At 40.5% G+C, this 20,455-nt stretch overlaps 1 protein-coding gene across 18 annotated transcripts in view; it reads right to left on the reverse strand.

Annotated features, from left to right (window-relative positions):
- Nucleotides 1-20,455, reverse strand: part of SOX5 (SRY-box transcription factor 5) — a 657,730-nt gene that overhangs the window by 37,236 nt on the left and 600,039 nt on the right. For all 18 annotated transcript variants that reach the window (XM_054207629.1, XM_054207623.1, XM_054207624.1 and 15 more), the window contains one exon: nucleotides 180-357. In XM_054207629.1, coding sequence (XP_054063604.1) covers nucleotides 180-357 — 178 coding nt within the window. The remainder of the gene's footprint in view (nucleotides 1-179; nucleotides 358-20,455) is intronic.

A 20,455-nucleotide genomic window follows, 5' to 3' on the forward strand; every position in this document is an offset into this window, starting at 1 on the left:
ACGTACTCTTCTTGAAATTGTAAGACTCTGGGAGTTCCTTCACTGACACCAACGCATGTAGTATTATAGTCAAGCCACGACAGCTCACAGACCGCTGTCTGGCAACTGGCTGATCGATGGCCACTTTCCAGTAACACCTATTAATTGTTATGAGGAGGGACAAATGAAACTGAGCTTACCTATTGTGTTAGCCCTGGCCGAAGGACTAGCTAATGTTGCTGGCACGGAGGATTTTAGTGAACTGGCCCCACTATTTATTCTCAGAGTTGGCATATGAGGAGAGGTGGGTGATGTGGGAGACTTGCCATCAGATGTCTTGGGTTTGGCTGAAAGGTTCAGAGGCTGGGCTACTTCATCCTACAACAAGCAGAAGAGAAAAGAAGGTTATTAAAAGACTGCTGTTGGCACAACACCGTCCAAGCAGAGACAGTTGTTTTCAGCTCATATGAACTTCTAAACCGGAATGGTTGTATGGTATACATTAAGATCAAACATGATACCATCTTGTCATTCCAGTTTGGAACCGAGATGACTGATAAGCTGGAAAATCAGCGTGACGTGATCAGAGAACATCCTCCATTTGTGCTTTGTATGTAAGAATTGCCTCTGAAGAAATTATTCACATCAACAAAATATATCTTCTATGATGAAAATAGAGAGCACTTTTATATTTTATTACCTTATTTTAAATTTGATATGGATGAATTAAAAAGGAATTGAAGAGAATTTTCACTTAAAATTCAACCACCGCTACCCAAATCAGGCAAATGTGTTTAAGTGAATGGTTTTTCAGTTGGTTTGGGTATTTTTGTTTGTTTCTTTTTTGTTTTGTTTATTTAACTTGTGCTTTCCTCTGAACTTCCCATGCTTAGAATTGCAAGCGCAAAAATGTCATAGGCCATAAATACTTGTCTTCCACCACAACAAGAGAGCAGGAAGAATCTGCCCTTTCTTTCCACTATATTTGAAACAATAACCTGGATAATTCTGCATAAGCCTCTAGATTTTTTCATATTCTGTGGAGCCGGACTTCAAGATTTCAGTAATTATTACTATGCAAAACTAGAAAAATTAGGTGGCATTTTTTGCAGGGTAACTGGAATTATTCCTAAACCTGGCTTGATTACACAGAGTAACCGACAACACTATAAAGTGCATTAAAATTCTAAGTCATGTACTTTTGTTTGACCAAAACAAAATACAACAAGGGGAAAAAAAAAAACAGGGAAGGGAGAAAAAGCTTTTCAGCAAGGGGGATGTGTTGGAAGTGACTTTAACTGACTTTTAAATAACCAGAACTAATGGATATGGTGTTAGATCCAACCATCCCATATTAGCTTAGCTTTCCTCTCACACTGTGACTTAGGAAAGCCGTCCTCTAGCTACTGGAAGTGTTACATCACACAACTGGGTTTTGGCTCTAGGCACTGAAGAAGCCGATTCTGGTCTCGCTAAGTTATAAGTACGTTCACTGTTGTAGCGTTATTCCTGACTTCCAGCAATGCAAAGCTGACTGGAATTAGACTCGTAATGTTTGAGTGTTTTACTGTTACCACTAAAGTATCTGTAACTACTATCACATAATACTGATTCTTTTCCACAGAGGGTGGTGTGCTGCAGTAAAGAAGGAATTTTATAGTTGCCTATCGCTTGTGGAAGTGTGATGTAGACGTACGTCTCCAAACACAGGACAATTCTGCAAAGCACTGTCATATAAATTTTCCATTACCTTAAAGAAGCAAGCTCTGAGCAAAGCACTTCTGTTATATTTGATTATTTCTACACTTTTGTAATAGTCATACTTAAAAATAAATTAAAGCTTAGCAGACAAACATATCAGGGACATTGTGGACAAAGCTGTCACCCTTGAAGTGCTATTTAAGCCATCCTAGATGCAACTTGTGTATAAAATAAAGGGGAAAACCCCCAATGCATAAAATTGACTCAGGAGCCTATATTCTGTATTCTCAGAAGCGACTTAGCACCTAGAAGGCAGAGTTCTGTTGATCTTCTAGGAGACTTAAGCCTCTGGGTTAAAATTGTCACCCGGTTCAACCAGCGTTTGACATTTTATGAAGGTGTTCGTTACTTTACAGAAATACAAATCCATCTGTATTAGAAAAAAACAGACTAGCCTACTAACCAAATGGAAGTGAACTGGCTCTGCTGTTCCGCTGATTTCAGTTTAAAAGAAAAATAAAATCCCACAACAGTGCAAGCATAATGTTGTAAAATCAGTACTGAGATCGTTGCATAAAAGTGTGAGTACGAACCAGCCAATGAACCAACCAAACACAGTGAGCCTGTGCTGGACAAGGATCCCTGAAGAGTAAAGTCATCTGTTTGGAAGACAGTATCAGAAGCAACGCAAACCTGCTCACAGACTTGGTTTTGATTCAACCTAAGAGGGGTTAGTTCCCACGTAGATTCAATTCTTGACCTCTGTTTTAAGTCTCAACAAAAGGGGCTGATTAGTTGCAGATATTGTAGCAAAAGCTCCAGTGTGCTCTCTGCCCACTGCAAACCTGACCCAGAGCAGCACTTCAGTTCACAGGGAGCAGCAACCGGTCCCTGATGGGAATGGCTCTCACTCCCTGCAAAGTCAGCCTGGATTCCAGCCTGCATCCTCGTGCTGAAAGGTTTTTTTCAGTCTCGTCCTTTTGACTTAATCCCTCAGCTACCCTGTCCCCATAAAGTTTATTTCCTTCCCTTCTCTCGCTCCTTCTCCCTTTCCTCAGTCCTTCTGTTCCCCCTTTTTCGCCTGGGGTGAAGGCAAGATCTTGTGCAAGTCCACTATAGAACAGTGGTTTTGGTCTCATTTAATGCGACTTAGAAATGGGGGAGGTGCTTTTTTCCATCGTAGGCATCCCAGCAATGAAGCTGTCTGCACTGTAACTATTCTTGGTAGTAAGAATGCTCTTCTTCATTCAAGTCAGCACAGCCTTCTCTGGAGCCAAGAAGTATAAGGCCTTGTGGAAATAATAGAAGTCGACAGGTCCAGAGCTGATAAATGTCATTCCAAATTGCCCCTTCATTCACTTTCATTGTGTGTTCAGGCTAATGGTAAATTAATCGGAGGTCACAGAAGCTTGGTTCTCATAAAGGAGGATAAGTAAACAATTTTCAGCTATTATATGTATTTAGAAAATGATATTACTTCACTGTTCGGTCTCTTCTGTTATTTCTGTTATTTCAAACAGTATTCTCAAATCCTCACTGAAGTCAAATACATTAAAAATTCAGCCAGAGAGTTTAGAAATCCCACATTGGACCATGAGTTGATAATAATTTAAGTCATTTCCTTTACCACAGGGGAACTACACTGATTTATTCCACGGGAGTCTAAAAAATATCTGGGAGACGGGTAATAATATACAATTGTGCTAAGGGTGAAGATGAGTGTTAGGATCTTCACTCCTACACTCAGTGAGCCGTTTTACTCGTTTTCCCATTTGCAGACATAAATTCAAAATTCTCTGCTCTTCCAGTTTAAATCAAAAACTGCACCATTATTGATTTGCGGCTGTGTAACCACGAGAAGAATTAGGTGTTGGCCTACCTTTATTTTTAACCATAAAATCTCCCAGCTAGCATTCTGCCGTATTATAGATTAGCAGGCTTCACTCTCAGTTATATCAAGGCTGTGTATAAGTGCAGCATGACAGCTAGGGCAAATACGAGTAATAAAACCAAAAAAAAAATAGATGTAGCATGTTCACTCCAGGTAGATGGTATCTTTCAACAGCCAGGAGAGTCTGTTTTATACAGTGGGATCACAGAATCTAGACCTACTCCCTGTACTTAGTTTTTATTAGAGAAAGCTCAGTATTGATTGGTCCCTGCCTTTTTTTGACATGCAGTTATTCTAAGACGCCATTGATAAGGTGGGTTTTTTCACGCCAGTATTTTTTAAAGGGTTAAACAAAGTCAAACATTTATTTATATATCAGCCAAAACGATTAATGCTTAGACCAGAGGACGTTAAGACCCAAAAGGCTTGTAATAATATAAACACAGATGTGATGAAAGTAAAATGTGATCTTGATTAAAGGTTATGAAATGTTTCCTTTAAAGTAGCACATTTGTCTAACAAAACAAAACACACACACACAAAAAATGTGGAGAATAAAGCATAAGCGAAAACACACAACGGAGGGCTAATAAAATGAAGTACCCGCAGCAAGAGCAAAGCATTGGTAAAGAGATTCCCATCCCCTATTTCACAGCAGTGTCAGAATAGGCGCTATTTTAGGGGGAGCTGGTGGTTTGATTCCCAGGATTGGAAGACTGTCATTAATCAAAACTTTGGAGCTCAGGGAACCTTAAATCCTTGATTTGCTCTAGATTTTTTTTCCCAGCTGATCTCTAGACACATGAGGGAAGAAAGAAGAACCCTTCATCTACACCAGAATTTGGGGTGTAAATAAAATATTCAAGAGCTGTATTTTGTAGCTTTACTCAACCCGGATTTGTATAACTTTGAGCTTTCAGTTTTAAGCATCAGACACTGGAATTCTCCAGATGTAAGTGCCTGACAAGCAACATTTAAACAGAAATACTGCTGGTAAGTTGAGTGTGCATCACACTGCTTTTATAAGGTCTGTATGGTCCTTTGAAAAGGTAAAACGCGAGGTAAACACAAACTGCTTATTAATATGGGAGGGGGGAAATGAAAGAGAGAGAAAAGGAAAGGATTTGGTCACAGTCATATAGCAACACAGCGACAGAGTTTCAGACGGACCCAGCAATTCTGACCGGCAGTCACCAACGTTGCAAATAGTTGGCTGAAATGGTGTCTTCTCTTATCTTTCAATCATGCTGTCTCTTATTTACTTCCTCCTAAGATAAAAGGTTAATTTATCTCTATGGAGAATTGATATGGAAAAAGAAAGGAACAGAATCTGATTTTGAGAATCTCTCTAAATCTTTTATTAAAAATGGCACTATTTCAACACCAAGAGCTGAATAAAAGACTGATAGCCCAGATGAATGAACCAGTCTCAGAGAAAGAAAAAAAGGGGGGTGGTGGGGAAGAACCTAGACGACTCATTTGGCTTTCATAATCTCACTTCTTTTCACATATTTTAAAGATTAGTACACTATTAAAACACAGTTACTCAATTATTGTACTGTCATTTAAATCCAAGTGCTGTATCCCACTGTGGCACACACTGAAGGTCCAGGTTGCACGGTTTATTACAAAATCATGAACTACTCTGCGTATCATCTGACTGGCAATACAAATGTGCTTAAATGACCTGGCATAAGCACAGCCTAGCATGCTCTACTAAAGAGGCTTTTCATGACCTCTGGGAACACATTCGCCACATCTTGCTGCCTATTTAAATGACCTTGACAGTACAAATTACAGCCAAATGAGTTAGAAATAAGAAGCCGGAGAGGGGGTTTCTAAAAGAACGCCTCTGCCAACTCACCAGAAACAAAGCCTCATTCCCCCACATTGGTTCTGTTTCGTGGAGATCTTCGTTTCAACAGAAATGCAAAATATGGAGCACTTACTGGCATGTCTGGGGCAGAAGACAATGATGCTATTGTTGCCCACTGAACAATGCAGCCAGTCAGTGGCTTATCCATTCAGTCTCGTGCTTATCCAGAAATGTCTGACCAATATGTATCAGAAACCGTGGTACAACAGCATATACGCAAAGAAAATCCTTTGGCGTCACTGTCCCTCAAGACTACAGCTGTCCACACACTCACACAAAGGTACCGGCAGCTTCCTTCACATCCCCTCCCCTTCCTCTGAAGCCACTCATGGTGAAATTATAAGTAGTGATAATAAGGAGCCGAGAGGTAAAGGCAGTTGTGAAACATGTTGTATAAATGAATCATGCTGCTGATATTATCCTCACTGATGAAATAATTGTATTAAATTAAGCAGGGATGTTCACATGACAGGATGGGTGAATTAGATAATGCTCATCTGCAGCTGTACCTCCTCCTGCCACATTCTCAAACTTTGATTAAGAATAATGTGTCCCTTCCTGCAAAGGTAGACATTTCTCTTACATAGAAAAAGAGATGGAAACATATAAACAGGCATCTTCGTTACGATGCAATAATAAACACAATAAAATTATTCTTCACGTTCAGAGAAGTCACTGTATTCTACTCTTGCCTATGACTCTCAGTGCCAAAAGCTGAAGGTACAACTAGACTCTTCTCAGAAAGGAAAAGAAGAGGCACCAAAGACAAGACAGAGGGCAAATATTAGGAAGAACTGTCTTCTTTCTTTCTGATCCTGCAAAGTGCAAAAACTTTTCCTTCTGCGACAGCTGCAGAAACATCTCAGCCTGAATTTCTGTCTATACCTAGAGCAGATTTTTTATGGTGTTGCTTTGCTGAGTATCTTTTTCCGAATACATTGCCCTCAGAAGGCAGACACTTTTTGGACTCAGTGCATTACCCGACCAAAGTTAGTACTTCCAGTCTTTACTTGATAGTGCCTCAATACGCTTATTCATGGGACTCAAAACAAAGTGGGGAACTGAGCTGCCTTATATTTGTGACAAATATTCTTTTTGTTATCTCATCTGCTTCTTTTAGGGGAATACTCAAGGAATAAGATACTTCCAAATGCCAATACTGGGAGTATTCTTGCAGAGTCTCCATTCCCATTCATGGGGAAAAGTGGTGCAGGAACACACCAACTTAATCTGTTTTGTAGTTCCAGGGACAGACAGGATTTTTTTCCAGTCCTTTTTTACAATGCTAGGGGCTCTCAGTGACGATATTCTCTGGGGACTTTGTCCTCTCAGAAAGATCCCTAATATTTTCCCCTTTCATTTTTCTTTCCAGGAACCTAGATGCCAGAAAAGAAGTCTGCAGTTACAAACACTAATTTGCTGCCCTGGAAACCCCAAGCTTTGATTTTGTCTAGTTCACATGTTGTCACAGTAAAATAAGAGAGCTACTGGGTGGTTTTCCCTTTGTATTTAGCGCTGTTGTTTCCCGAAGTTGTACACAGGATTCACAAACAGATAGAGGAAGAACAAAAGGGGGGCCTGCAAAATAACCTGTCTATAAACATGGAAGGCCCTAGGAACTGGATGCCCTCCCCTCCTCCCTACAACCTTTTTATCCGATGCACAGTGCTTACTCTGTAGTATCGCTGTATTCTACGAGCTGCAGAATCCAGATGCTGAAATAACAGACGACCAAATGCCAAACAAGTCTAGGATCATTTTAGTCCTCCAGCTAGCTCAGACATGGAAGAGTGTGGGCTGTTTCACCTGCAGGGCAGCCTAAAAGCACTGTCTGTGGAAAGAGCTATGTAACTCCTCCTCCAAGTCTACATCCAATGACGTCCTGGGGCAAAGGTCTTAATTTTGTTTAGCAACTGGTCAGAACTCTGCACACAAAACCCTAAAAGCAACTCTTTAAAAGTCTTCAGGAAAGACAAGTGCTGCACTGGGACTGAGCCCTTTGGGGTCTCGTGGAGCTCAGGGCAGGCTGTTTGGCCAACGGAATACACCAGGGCATGCAGCTTAGCAAAATGAGCAGACTGCTATGTGTTTATTCAAAATTCATTCATTTAGTCTCTAAAATCCTCAGAGAGGCACCCTCCAAACCATACTTGCAGCTTCTGGCTGGCTTTGGACTGCCAAAACGCCCACCATCCTTGTGAAGTCTCCTGGTAATCTCCACAGGAAAACAGCACAATGTGTTTGATGAAAGCGGGCGACATGAGAATTCTAGGCTATTTTTGCTTGATCATGAGTTTTCAGTCACACATCAACCTCTAGGGAAACTTGCCGACTTATGGATGCTTATCCCAACTCAGATCCAAACTTCAAACATTCATTTTCATCCATGCAAAAGTAACTGACTCACTCTTATTGCCATTATTCTGCTGTTTGGGCATTTGCTCTTCTGTTAGACCGAAATAAGCAGCAGTGCGAGCGCCTCACCACACTGCTTAGGACTCAGTATGTGGATTTTCAGTACAGCATGAAGCAAAATCACAGGAACAAAGAGCTTTTAGCATTTGCTTGCACCTCGTAATGAAAAAGCTCCTTCTCGTTCTGCATCTCTTGAATGAGCGAAAATTTAACTCAGTAGCCTCATTTACAAAAAAACCCTTCAGCAAAGCTCGTTCTGAGCAAATCCTGCCAGGCTGGGCCTGAAATGAGAAGAGCCTATGTTAAGTAAAGATACAACATGTGTCAGTGCTGGTCCATACTTCACGCCAAACTTGGGTCCTGTTGTTAGCTTTTTGCTTCTAATAATTACTGTTCAGCTGCTCTTCTCACACCACCACTGCACCTATTTATTTGGTATAATGCTATTAATGAAGCGCTTCTCTAAGAAGGCTCAAGTCAGCTGCTAAGCAGGAAGAGTGACTTAGGCACAGGTCAGCAGGGATTGACTCAGATACTGCAAATCTTCAGGGGAAGACAACAACTGACTTTTCATGCTTTTAACCATGCAAATCACTTCACAAGACGTAAAAATCATTAGAGAGGATCACAAAATTGTGGGGGACAGGAGGGGAAAGGAATTCTTCCTAGAAAGAACGATTCTTCCAAACTGCCCCCACTGAACCACACGGCAGATAGTAAAGTGGCAAGGTGGAAAAAAATAAGTTCTCCAGTGTACCACAGGAACATTAATTAATTAAAGCTCATAATTACTCTGACAGCTTTTGCCTTATTGTACAAATGGGAAGAATAAGGCACAAAGTGGCTAAATGATTTGCCTAATCTCACACAGTGAGTAAACAGATGAGTCAAAAGGAAGAGCTGAGGAATTGCCACTCTTACTCAGACCACTGTTTTGGGGTTTTTTTGATACTGCACTGAATCTCCCAAAATGCCCAGCGGCTTCAAAAGAAGTTGCAAGAAAAAGCAGATAGCTGTCAGACAGTTTGATCTGTGGCCTGTATTCCTGAACTTGTGCTGGGTAGAAACCAGAGTGGCCCATGCCCTTAACTATGATGCCTTGTAGCTTGGTTCTTGGTTAGATTATTTTTTTAAATCCTTGCTACATAATTCTGTCCCAATAAAACCCAGAAGTCTAAACATGTGGTGTCGTGTCCTTAATAACGCACTCTCCCACCCATAACAAGGCTGTTTAAAAAATGGAAATAGACATTAGACTGGATTTTGTTTGCTGACTAAATTGAACTCGGAGTCACCACCTTCCAGCGAATAAATGTTAAGCAGAATGAACAGCAACGAAAACAACAAAACCTGAAAGGACGGGGAAGGACTTGGAAGGAAATAAAACAAGGACCTGCAAAGCCAAACAGCATTACAAACTGGTACATTTTAAATGAACAACAAGAAAACAGAAGCCACACTGATCAAAGCCTCCCACCTCCTCTCTGTGGTGGATGACACCTTCGCTGGGAGCACACCACCACCTCTAACCCCACACCTGCAAAAGGAATTAATTTCAAAAAGAATACAGACCAAAGTGTACCGTATCAAAACAATTTAGCAACAGACCCCTCCTCCTGCTGTGGTGAGGCAGGAGAAGCAAAGATGCTGCACGGATTCTAAGATTCAGGGGGGAAAAAAGACAAAACGAAACCAAAAAAACCCAGCTGTTGAAAACTTTAGAAGAAAAAAGTCAAAAGACCTTGAAAGAAAAGAGAATTCAAACAGCTTGGACAACTGGCAGTGGGCTAAGAAATTCCTTTTCAAAAACCGCCTGTGCTTTCTCTGACTTTGGATATCTCTATGTAGCCTAAGTAGATTTTTCACTAAGGGAGGCAGCAGTCTATGCTGCACTACAAATAAGTGGTGCAAAGATAACATGCACTGTTTTTATTTATAGATATGTACAACTGTAAGAAAAATGTCAAAATATGTTTTGTAACTGTAGATATGACCTGCCTGAAAATTTGTTTTTCCCACTAATAGCTTTTCAAAGGGAAACTATCAACACAAAACTCATCCGTCTTTAATGCTTGTGTGCTATTACGAACATCCCAGATCACTAAAATCAAAATGACTTTACAACTCTGTCCTGCTTGGTGTTTTTTCATTTCACCTCCTTTTAGCAGTACGATGAAATCTAATCAGCAGTTCCAGAAACTGGAGGGAGTTTAACGTACTGTAGGGAACGTTCAAAGCAAACACATGCTCCATCATCGAGTACTGCACTCATAGAAGAAGAATTTGTTTAATATTTATGCCCCATCCATATTCATATATGTGGGGTTAACTACTTGAGAGTACACCTGCTGGGAAGGATCGTTCCCTTTCCTATGCCACAGCCATGCCCTTTTTTATTCCTGATTCCTCGGGTTCAGTTCCTGACTTTCTCTGTGAACTTGAATGAGTTACTCATTATCTGCTCTTCTGTACATTGTCACTGACATCTTTGCGAAGTTATGTTAAATAAATAAAATAAAAAAATAAATTTTAGTGTTTTGCACAAGTGCAAATGGCTACACAAAGTAACGGGCCACCTCTTTTGTCTCAATTCTCTACTTAGAAAATCGGAGAAAATGCGTTCTTTCATCTATGAGAAGAGTTGCTTCCATGCAAACTGGGCATACATCATGTATATGTTTATCTAACTGCATGGGGACACCACCATTTACACCACTTTACTAAGTACTATTGATATTACGTAATTATCCTAATGAACATATTAATCAACCCTAATAATCATAATTAAAATAGAAATATATTGTAGTTTCTTTTTTTTTTTTTGTTTGCTGCTGTCAGTACTGAATGCAGATTACAAGCAGAACAGCGCTGAAGAAGTACTCAGCCCCCCTTGGTGAATAGACTTCAGATCCTGTTCCTGATTCCCACTAGCAAAAATGAGATCACCATCAGGACCGGTATCAGGGCCAAATTGCTGGCAGGCACAACGAACCACTAATTGCTGGATTCATTAGTAAGACTCATAGTTTGTCCCCATGAGATGCTGAACACTTTCAGCTCCTTTTAAAACCTAGCATCTTAGAAATTAAAATTAACAACTGCAAACTAGTATTTCTGTTATACTGTAGAAACTCGGCATGAATTTGAAGTCAGATCACAAGAATGCCAAAAATCTATTATGTAAAATTAGGCAGATTTTTATCTACCATTTTCCTGTTAATTCTGTAGAACATGCATGCATCCATACACAATAGATATTCCATGCTGTTCCTCAAGCCTAAACAATTGGTTAAAATAGTTTTTGTAAAGCTGAAAGAAGACAACTGCCTTAAAAAATACCTTTCAAATAGCCCCAGCATCACACTGTTAAGACTGGCCTATTCTTTTCAGACGTAAAACAAATGTCTATTTAAGAACACATCCAAATGCATTTCCATCACTCAGCCAGAACACATTCGCCTCCCAGAAGCTAACAGTGTAAGAAATGGAAAGAGAGAGGGAGAGAGAGAGGAGACCTTTAGTCCACCTACTGGCTTCACTAAAGGCAATGAATCCAGCCCTAGCTCATTTCAAGTAGGTTCAATTGTGTCAAAGGTTACCCACAAGCTATTTCTTGATGATTTATAGCTGATGTCTACAGATCTCCTTTTATTTTAATGATGACTTCAATACAGACGTTAAGACATTCTTTGTCTTCGCAGAAGTATATGAGAGGGAAGTTGACATCTTAAAAAAAAATTCCAAGAGGCGGATTCACTATTTCTGAACGGGGCCAGCTCTGGGCAGTTTTTATATCTTATCCAGAAGGCAAAAAGGGAGGGGAAAAAAGCCCCCTTCATCCTTTTCTCCTGTACTAAAGCTGCTACGTTTTTGTGACTTATTCTGGGCACAAATCCTAGAGCACTGACTCAACGTGTATATCACCAGTTAATAATGATCAAGACAAGCCACTAGGACACTTGGTAAGCATAAGATATTTTTATCGCTTCACCAGTAATAACATATATTTATATAGCATTATTTTGCTCTGTTTGAGCCCAGAGCAATTTACAAAGTGAGTCCCAAATGATACTATCATGGGAATCCTTACACCCAGCATTGAACCGTAATCATTTGGGGGTGAAGAACAACAGCGCAGGAAAAGCAGCAGCAAGTAAAACCACCGAGAGTTGTCCAAATGCGATACTATTTTCAGCCTCAAAATTAGTCTGTGTGTGTGCATGTATGTGAGTGTGCAGATGAGGTCTGTGTGCATGTATGCACGTTTGGCAGTCTTTATCTCTATAGACATTTTGAGCGCACCGGCCAATCACCATCAGGATTGATGAAATCCTCAAAGGTCCTCAAAATCCTCAAAATTGTGTAGAGGGACAACGGGGTAGGGAGGGGAATGCTCTAAGCCTCTCCCCTCAGGAGAAGACTCCAGTGCTTACCCACCCTTTAACAGACAACAGGGGATCCCCCGGAGAGGGGTATTCTACATTTCCAGTGAGAGTCCAAATATTGTAAGACTTCGCAAATGAAACTAGGCTTCACTGGCACTCTTGGAGCATCATGCTCATTTGAAAATGAAGGCAGAAGAGAAAGTATCTATTCAGTTTGTTCTGCTCTGCAGGCCTCTAAGTATCTGTGCTATTTTCTTGCTTAGGGTAGCCAAAAGGATGTGGCTGTTGTCTTCCTCACCCACTAGCCTCGTTTGGTACCTAGTTTGGTACAGTAGTGAATCTCCTGAGTATTACACCACCACATCGTTCTGCCTATTAAGCTGCAGTTCACAGGGAGGACTCATTTTGTGTAGAGAAATTGGTATTTCCAAGGCTATGAAATGAAGAACTGTAAATCCAGACGTGAAATGTAGTGGGCAAACAGTCACGTGACACCATTTTAACTTCTTGTATTATGAATGAAGTGCTACTTGACATGCAGTTCTCAGCCAAATGTATGTGTTGAATTTGCCTGACCCCAAATTAGGTCCGCGCCTTTTACAGAGAATGTTGAAAGCACAGGCTATCCAAGCATTTATGATGAATAATAAGCAAACAGAGATGAATGAATTCATGCCAGAGTTTTAATTGCAGACTCTATTTCCAGTGGACATCAGAAACTAGGATAGGAGTACCCAGAAAGGGAAAAGATAATTTCAGAGAAGACTAAGAATATTGTAAATAGGCACAAAAGGGGGTCATTCTGATCTGCAAGCAAAGCAGAAAAACCAACAGAGTTTAGACTAGAAGGACTCAAGATTTACTGAGGCAACCAACAGCTAAATTCAAAATATATTAACTTACAGCTGTAACCTGAAGTCTACACAGCTCTTAGCATGGCTAAAGATAAAAATAATCACTGACCTGGAATGACTGCAGCCCTGAGAGAGCCACCTTTGGAAAGAAAGAAATTCACAAGAACACAACACAACAAAAACACTCTCCAGAATTATTATATACAAATGTTTTCTTCCTAATTGAATACTGAATTAAAGCTGCTTTAGTAATTCTGTCCCTACATTACTCCCTTTTCCGGTACGCTGCTTCATAGTTTTCTCTGGAGCATTTTGGAGACGAATAAATGTACCCCTGAAACTCAACTTTAAGAAGGTTTTTGTGCCAATTTTCCCATGGATATGTCATGTTGGGTTGTGTTTGTCACTATGTAACTCCTGTTGTGTTCTGTTAGCTTGAAATCACGTAACACGATGTGGCTGATTCATGACGTGACATGTCACTGCCTGGCATGTCAGCTGGAAGCCTGTACGAACCCATGTGCTACATCTCCATACACACATAGCGCTTTGAAATGGCCCCTGATTTTAAATCTACTAGCAGGTGCTGGCACATCCACTCAAAAAAGTTTAAGAAACACTAATAACTTATGAAATACTCGAAGTTTTATTCTTTCTGTAACATCATGATTAGAAATTGAAAAGCCCAGTGTTGTCATTAGAGACGTTATCTTCCCCTCCACATGCTCCACATGTCAAAATACCGAGCAATCTTTTATCAAAGACTTTTTTCTTAATATTTTTTTTTCCCCAGAGATAGCAGTCGTGGCATTAGCTTATCTTCCTTTAAAAGCAGCAAGGAAAAAACGTAGCAACTGAAATGAAACCAACAGAAACTAAACTCATTCATTAGTACTAAAAGTACACATTTGAATTCATAGCCTAGCAGCATTAGTGGGTAAGGGCACATAGAATCATAGAACTGTTTAGGTTGGAAAAGACCTTTAAGATCATCAAGTCCAACCATTAACCTATCACTGCCAAGTCCACCATGATCACGATCAAAATTTTAAACTGGTTTCATATATTAAATCCTCTCAAATTACATCAAAACCCAAAATGGTTTGTTGAATCGTCTTGCCTGCCTCTGATGTTCTTTGGATGCTCTCATATGTTCTCTCTGGACACTACTGAAGCAATTCTACTGGGAAATACTATAGTAAAAAGCCTAATTCTGCTGAGAAATATTTATGCCTTAGCGGAATTGCCAACATGAGGTCTTCCATGATTTGAGACTGAAAATTAATCCCACTTGATTAAAATAGTAACTTATAGATTCATTTTGTTAGCTGCTTTCTAAGCCTTTGAGATACGTTCATACCAACCTGTAAGCTTCATCCATGACATCCATGTTTAAATGAGATTCTCGCATATTCATGTGACTCCAGGAGCTGGGACTTTAAGGAAACTATCCATTATAAAATCACAAGATGTAGCCACACTGCTTTGAAAAATGTGTGTACTCTAAAGTGACGATTTCCATGCAATTTCCCTGAAACCCTCTTTTGTACCAGTTCATTTTACACTAAAACTGCATTCTGTAGAACGAATGTGTAGTTCTGAGAAACCTCAGTGAGATATTTGCCCAGCACTTCATATAACTTATAGGTTAATACTAACCTATAAGAAACTGTCTCTTTGAATTTGAAAATAAAATAGATTTCTTCTCCATTCTGCTCCTAAATGTTGCTTCTCTTCAGCTATAGGCAGCTACCAGGGATTACAGATTAAAACATTTCAGATTAAAAAATTTGTAGAGCTCCCTTGTTAAATGATAATCCTTCAGCTGTTGGTACAGGAATACTTACTGCAAAATATATCTATTTGATGCTTAGTTTGAATTGCCTGCCTGAATGTGTCAAGGGGAGCTAATTTCAAATCTAGCACATAACGGGGAAGCAAACCATCCTTCTGCAGACAAAGCAGGCAGTTTCTGGAAGCTGCTAGACTGATCACATTAGAATTTGCTTCAAACACCGCAGAAGTTTCTGTGTGGAAAAGAAGCTCTACAGTTGGTAAAAGATGGCTACATTGCTGTCCAGTAGACAGCCCTGCCAACAAAGCCTATGCGTTTTACTTTTGATTATTAACATATGCCACAAAATACCCAAACACTTAAGCTGAAGCTGCAAAAGGGAAGATTTAATTCCTGAAGCGAAGTACCTGGCTCCCTTCTAGAAGGATCTAGTAGAAAGAGAGCCCTCCGCTCCATTTCAAGCTCTCTCCTAATCCATGAAATAGGCACATTGCTACAGTACTATTATTTTGCACAAGTCTCTGTGCTTCTGGAATAAACACATTCCTTGATTTAGAGAGTCTAACCGCTCAGAGTCTAAAAAGTAAATCTCTGGAATAAAGGATGACCTTTACTTTATAGGAATTTCATATTATGAAGGAAACTAGAAATGAATCTGATATTGGCATAACTGGCTGGTTTGTTATCTATATTTAACTTAGAGATAATATTGGTCCTTCATCTTTGCAGTGCTGTGATATTCGGCAGCCCCCAGGGAAGAACGCTATGTCCCATGCTGAACTTCATATATTTCTCCTCATGGTTGGTTCCCCTTCCTCAGCAGAAAGACCCTCTCCTAAATATTTTCCAACTCTTCCCACAGACCAAGCCCACCCAAACGTGAGGATTATCAGCAAAAAACAATGCAACCAGAAAAATCTAATTTTTCTCTGTTTCATTATGCAGCTACAGATTCTACACTCTCCTAAAGCCCTTTTACTACTATCCTTAGGACTGCGTGGCCAACTGGCAACGTCAGCTCAACAGTATCTTAGGGGCATTAAAAACCTTGACTTTGTGACACTATTTTCTTGTTTGGGACTTTTCCAAGTCTCTTCTTGCAAAACGCTGCTCTTTCTCATTCAAGCTCTTTGTTCCAAGTGACACTAGCCGAGCAGTTCTATCAAAAAGCTTCTGCAGAAGTCAATGCTTAGGTATTTCTAAGTAACAGAGCAAGACGCAGAGCAGAAACAAAACGACAGGTCCCAGGACTCCTGAACACCGAGGGATTCTGTAACTGAGCCTGGCTTTAGTAGCTGCCTCCTGAAAGTAATAGTGCCTGGTGTAATATCTTGGTCTTCGGTATGAAGGCAATGCTGTGGACCATTTAACCAAAAAGAATGAAAACTACTACCTGCTGCCCACACCACCAACTTTGCCACTTAGGAAGAAGTGGGTGTTTTATTTATTCGTACCAGGTAAGGAAGGCACTAGTGGCAAGAAACAGTAGGGAACTAGTAAGAAGCACATACTGCATGTTTGTCATTACCACTTTGCTTTACCTCTCTGTTGCTCCCTGTCTGATTTCTGAAGACCCCTCTTTCAGAAATGCAGCAGTCTTGCTTGATTTGTGTATCTTGCTTTTGTTTTGTGACCACAGGTTCCAGAGGTGGGGTTTTTTCCCCCTTTTACTTTTTATGCTTTCTTCTGAGTTTTCATTATAAAAAGTGCCGACTGAGCCTGACAAGGGCTGACTTGCTGGCAACTCTGCTTGAGAGACAGGCTCCTGCCAGAGAGGCATGATATCAGGGAACAGAGCTGTGGAGAGCTAATCTGAAAGAGCATCCTAGGAGCCCCTCCAAGTATCTAATTTATTTTTAGGAAAGCAGGGAGGGGTAGGAGGCAGGCAGAATGCTGTGCAAGTCCCTACTGCTGCTGCTATTAACATTGTTTTTCTTGTTCGGAACACATTCTCTATTTCAGAAAAGCATCTTAAGAAGTTCCATTAGTACACATCACTTCATTGTGCTCCAGCAAACGCTTTAAAAAGTTATTGTTTATATGCCTGGATGTCATGTATAGGAAGAAGAGCAAGGAAGAGGAAAAATAGTTTCAAAGACTCTGTCACCAACTCCACATTTTGTTATTTGGGATTAAAAGCACGGGCAGCAAAGGGAAAAGGCTTCCAGGTAAATAGATAATTAGCTACAAGGTCTCCATTAAGAATGGACAGGGATACTCCAGAAGTAGCATAGCACCAAGCAACATAGCACAGCTAAGGCAGATGAGGTCTCATTTTACAGCTCCCTATACATCACTGTATCCATACTACAAACTTTCCCTTAATTATCTTACAGCTATTTCTAACCTGTTTGATGCACTGACAAGGGGATTGGGAAATGCAAGCACTGAAAAATGTTTTGAATTTACTGATTTATAATATTCTAGTGCTAACTGTTATTCTGGTGCTGAAAAGCTTAATAGATTAATTTAGAAGGATTTTTTTTTTAATCACTGGCATATAAAGAATTGTGTCCAGCCCGGAAATTCTCAAAAATAAAATAGCCTTGCAAATCTTGGAGATAAGCCTTCTGTAAACATAGCCCCGACGTTCTAGCAGGGATGGTGCCTCTTACATCACTTTAATAAGAACTCTTGTTCTTCTGTCTAAAATACCTCAGTACTCTCTTTAATGAAAATAAGGATGCCTTAATTTCCTGCTGCTTGGATAGGCATTCAGCAGCTGCTGAGCTCTTCAACCAATAAAGAGGACAGTAATTGCCATGAGTATATGAGGCCTAACACGTGCAATGGGTTAGTTTCAGACAGGTCCCTCCTCTCTGCTCTTCAGGGAAAAAAATTCGGCCCCATCTAACACAAGCAGTCACACCCTCTGATCACCTGAACACAGCCACAGTCAATCGTCTTTATCACACAGCTGTTCTCTTTACAGCTAAAGTACTTCACAGTGCTGTGCAGAACAATTAGCTCGTATTTCCAACAATATTTGATATCGCTAAATAAAAAGAAGTGTTATGAAGAGGAAACACCAATATCCTTGAACAGCAATGCATCTATCATCTGTAGAGCTGAAATTAAATACTTTCCTTTAACACGTTCAAAAACGGCAGCTCTGAGGGTACAAGAAATATGTATGTCTACTTATCAGCTAGGCTTCTGCGATAGTCATAGTTTGATGTGGCAAGCAAGCTGATGCGGCTATATACATAATGGAGCTTAGTGTTTTCCCCAAGATGTCCCCAGGATAAATTTTCACATTCTGAGCTATCATACAAAAGAGAGAAATGAGGGAAAGGGAGCCAAACGTACCCAAGTTAACAGAGCTGCTTAGGGCAGTCACCTAAAATGCAAGTTCAAGTCAACAATTTGCCCAAAGTAGAATTGGAACTATCATCTAGATGAGTGTTCCTATTACCAGGCCATTTTAGGGCCTTTTTCTTTCTCCTTCCCTTCAGATGTTTTTCTGCATTTTTCCACCAGATCTTTATCCTGAGTCAAGAAAGCTTTCCTACTGAAGCTGGGAAGTATACTCCCATCATCAGTTTTGACTTGGACAGGAAAAACCCCAACCAGCTCCCCATAGTAAACAGTTTACTTATTTTTCCTAATAACATAGTCTGTGGTGTGTCTGAATTAAAACGCCTATTTCCAAAGACTCTTATTCTTTATTTTGTTACGGGTATCAGATGTACTTGGTAAGAAAGTCAACACTGACTCAGTCGTAGTTTCATATCCAGGCTTACCTTGCCTGGATGAGAATGGAGCTAGAACCCTGTCAGTCCCTTTCTGTCCTTCATATACTATAAACAGGATGCAAGACACAGCTAGGGCATGTGGCAGCAACTGTAGCATCAGCAGCAGATATTCCTCAGAAATGGAAGATGTTCCCCTGGAGAGTCTCTGGCCATTGTGCAGTCGATCTGTGCTGTGGTAGAGAGGCATGCTCTAGGTCTTTTAAAGGTGATTCTATTGCTGACTATAGGCAACATGAAAAATTTTCAATCCAATGTTTACTTTGGTGATCAGAGGATCAGATAATGTGAAAATCAAGTACCATCTTCAGTTAAGGATTCACACTGATACCTCTCTGGATAGTGCAGTTGAGGAGAATCTGATTGTGTATATCCAACTGCTTAGTGCTGTTTCTGGCTTGTCTGAAACACATTTCCTTTCCTTGTCACAACTCCCAGGTGCTACTGCTGAGCAAATAGTAACACCACTGCCAGAAGTATTTGAAAAGAACAAAAAAATTGATTTGGACAATCTGTGTGCTGTTGCCATTGATGGAGACACAACTGCGAGTAGGGTTAGGGCTGAGGTCGTAACAAGGTTAAAAGAAAAGTGCCCAGGAATTCTCTCCTGTCACATTTCACACTGAATTGCTCCTGTTTTTCAGCAGATGCTACAGACAATGCACTGTGCTCCATTAAATACGGGGAATCATTTAGCTACATTTACAAGCCACATTGAGATTTCACTCCAGAATTACTGTACTTGAAAGGTTACATGGAAAGGTCTAGGATAGTGCATCATGCAGGCACCAGATGCTATATTTATACGTGCAACATAAAAAGGAAGGAACAAAGGCAGGAATGAACAGGGCCCAGGCTGTTTACAAGTGAGGGTTATGCTGCCGTCCTTATTCAAGAGTACAATGCACCTCACCTGAAGTCAGTGAAGACTGTAGCTGTCAGGTGAGAATCCTGGTAGCATGGTAAAGGTCACGGTTCCGACAAACATATTCTCTATAACATTGCTTTTTTTTTTTTTTATCTCCTGCACGGCCCCGTACAAGCAAGAGGCTTGAAGTTAATCAGAAGATGGACTGGGAGGTTATTCTGTCTAGTATTTATCTGCACCTGTGCCTGTTCTCTCCTCCTTACTTGGGAGCGTGTAACCACCTTGAAAACCCAACAGAGCAGCGTGCAAGCATTTACACGATCAAAGGCAAAATGTGCTTAAGACAGACTTTGGAAATCCAGCACAGTTTGGCAAACTTCAAAGATAGTTGCCTTTCAAATGGGTTGTGGAGGAGGCCTTGGTAAATTTGAATGGTATGATTAGCATACCGGCTGTTTTTAAAACTGCTCAAGAAGAAGCTGTGTTAAAATCCATTTCCGCAAGACACACGCATTTTCTTTTGGACAGGCTCCACTAGCTCTGTTTCTTAAATCAATTTTTCTGGCACAGACTTCTTCTTGGAAGAATGTACGACACCAGCTCAGTTTCCTAACCAAAACTTGACAGAATGTGTGCAGCACAGCATAATGGCATCTCTACTTCATGGCTTCCTAAAAGTTACAGTACAGAAACCTAGGAAGTGAATGTGACTATTTCAGGTCACATCTGCTGAAAGACGAGCGAGACAACAGAAGATGCCAGGGTAGTCTGCCCAGCACAATGTTCAAACACTGGTGAGGGCCACTGATAAAAGGTTTGCCAAAACGGGAGTTGCCAAGGTCTTAGAGGAGTTTCAGGGATGTGTTCAAGTCTTACTAGATTTAAAGGATGATCCTTGGCAAACTCCCCCTGATGCTTCTCAGCATTTCTAGAGCCAAC

This window comes from Rissa tridactyla, chromosome 1 (assembly GCF_028500815.1).
Source record: "Rissa tridactyla isolate bRisTri1 chromosome 1, bRisTri1.patW.cur.20221130, whole genome shotgun sequence".
Lineage (NCBI taxonomy): Eukaryota > Metazoa > Chordata > Aves > Charadriiformes > Laridae > Rissa > Rissa tridactyla.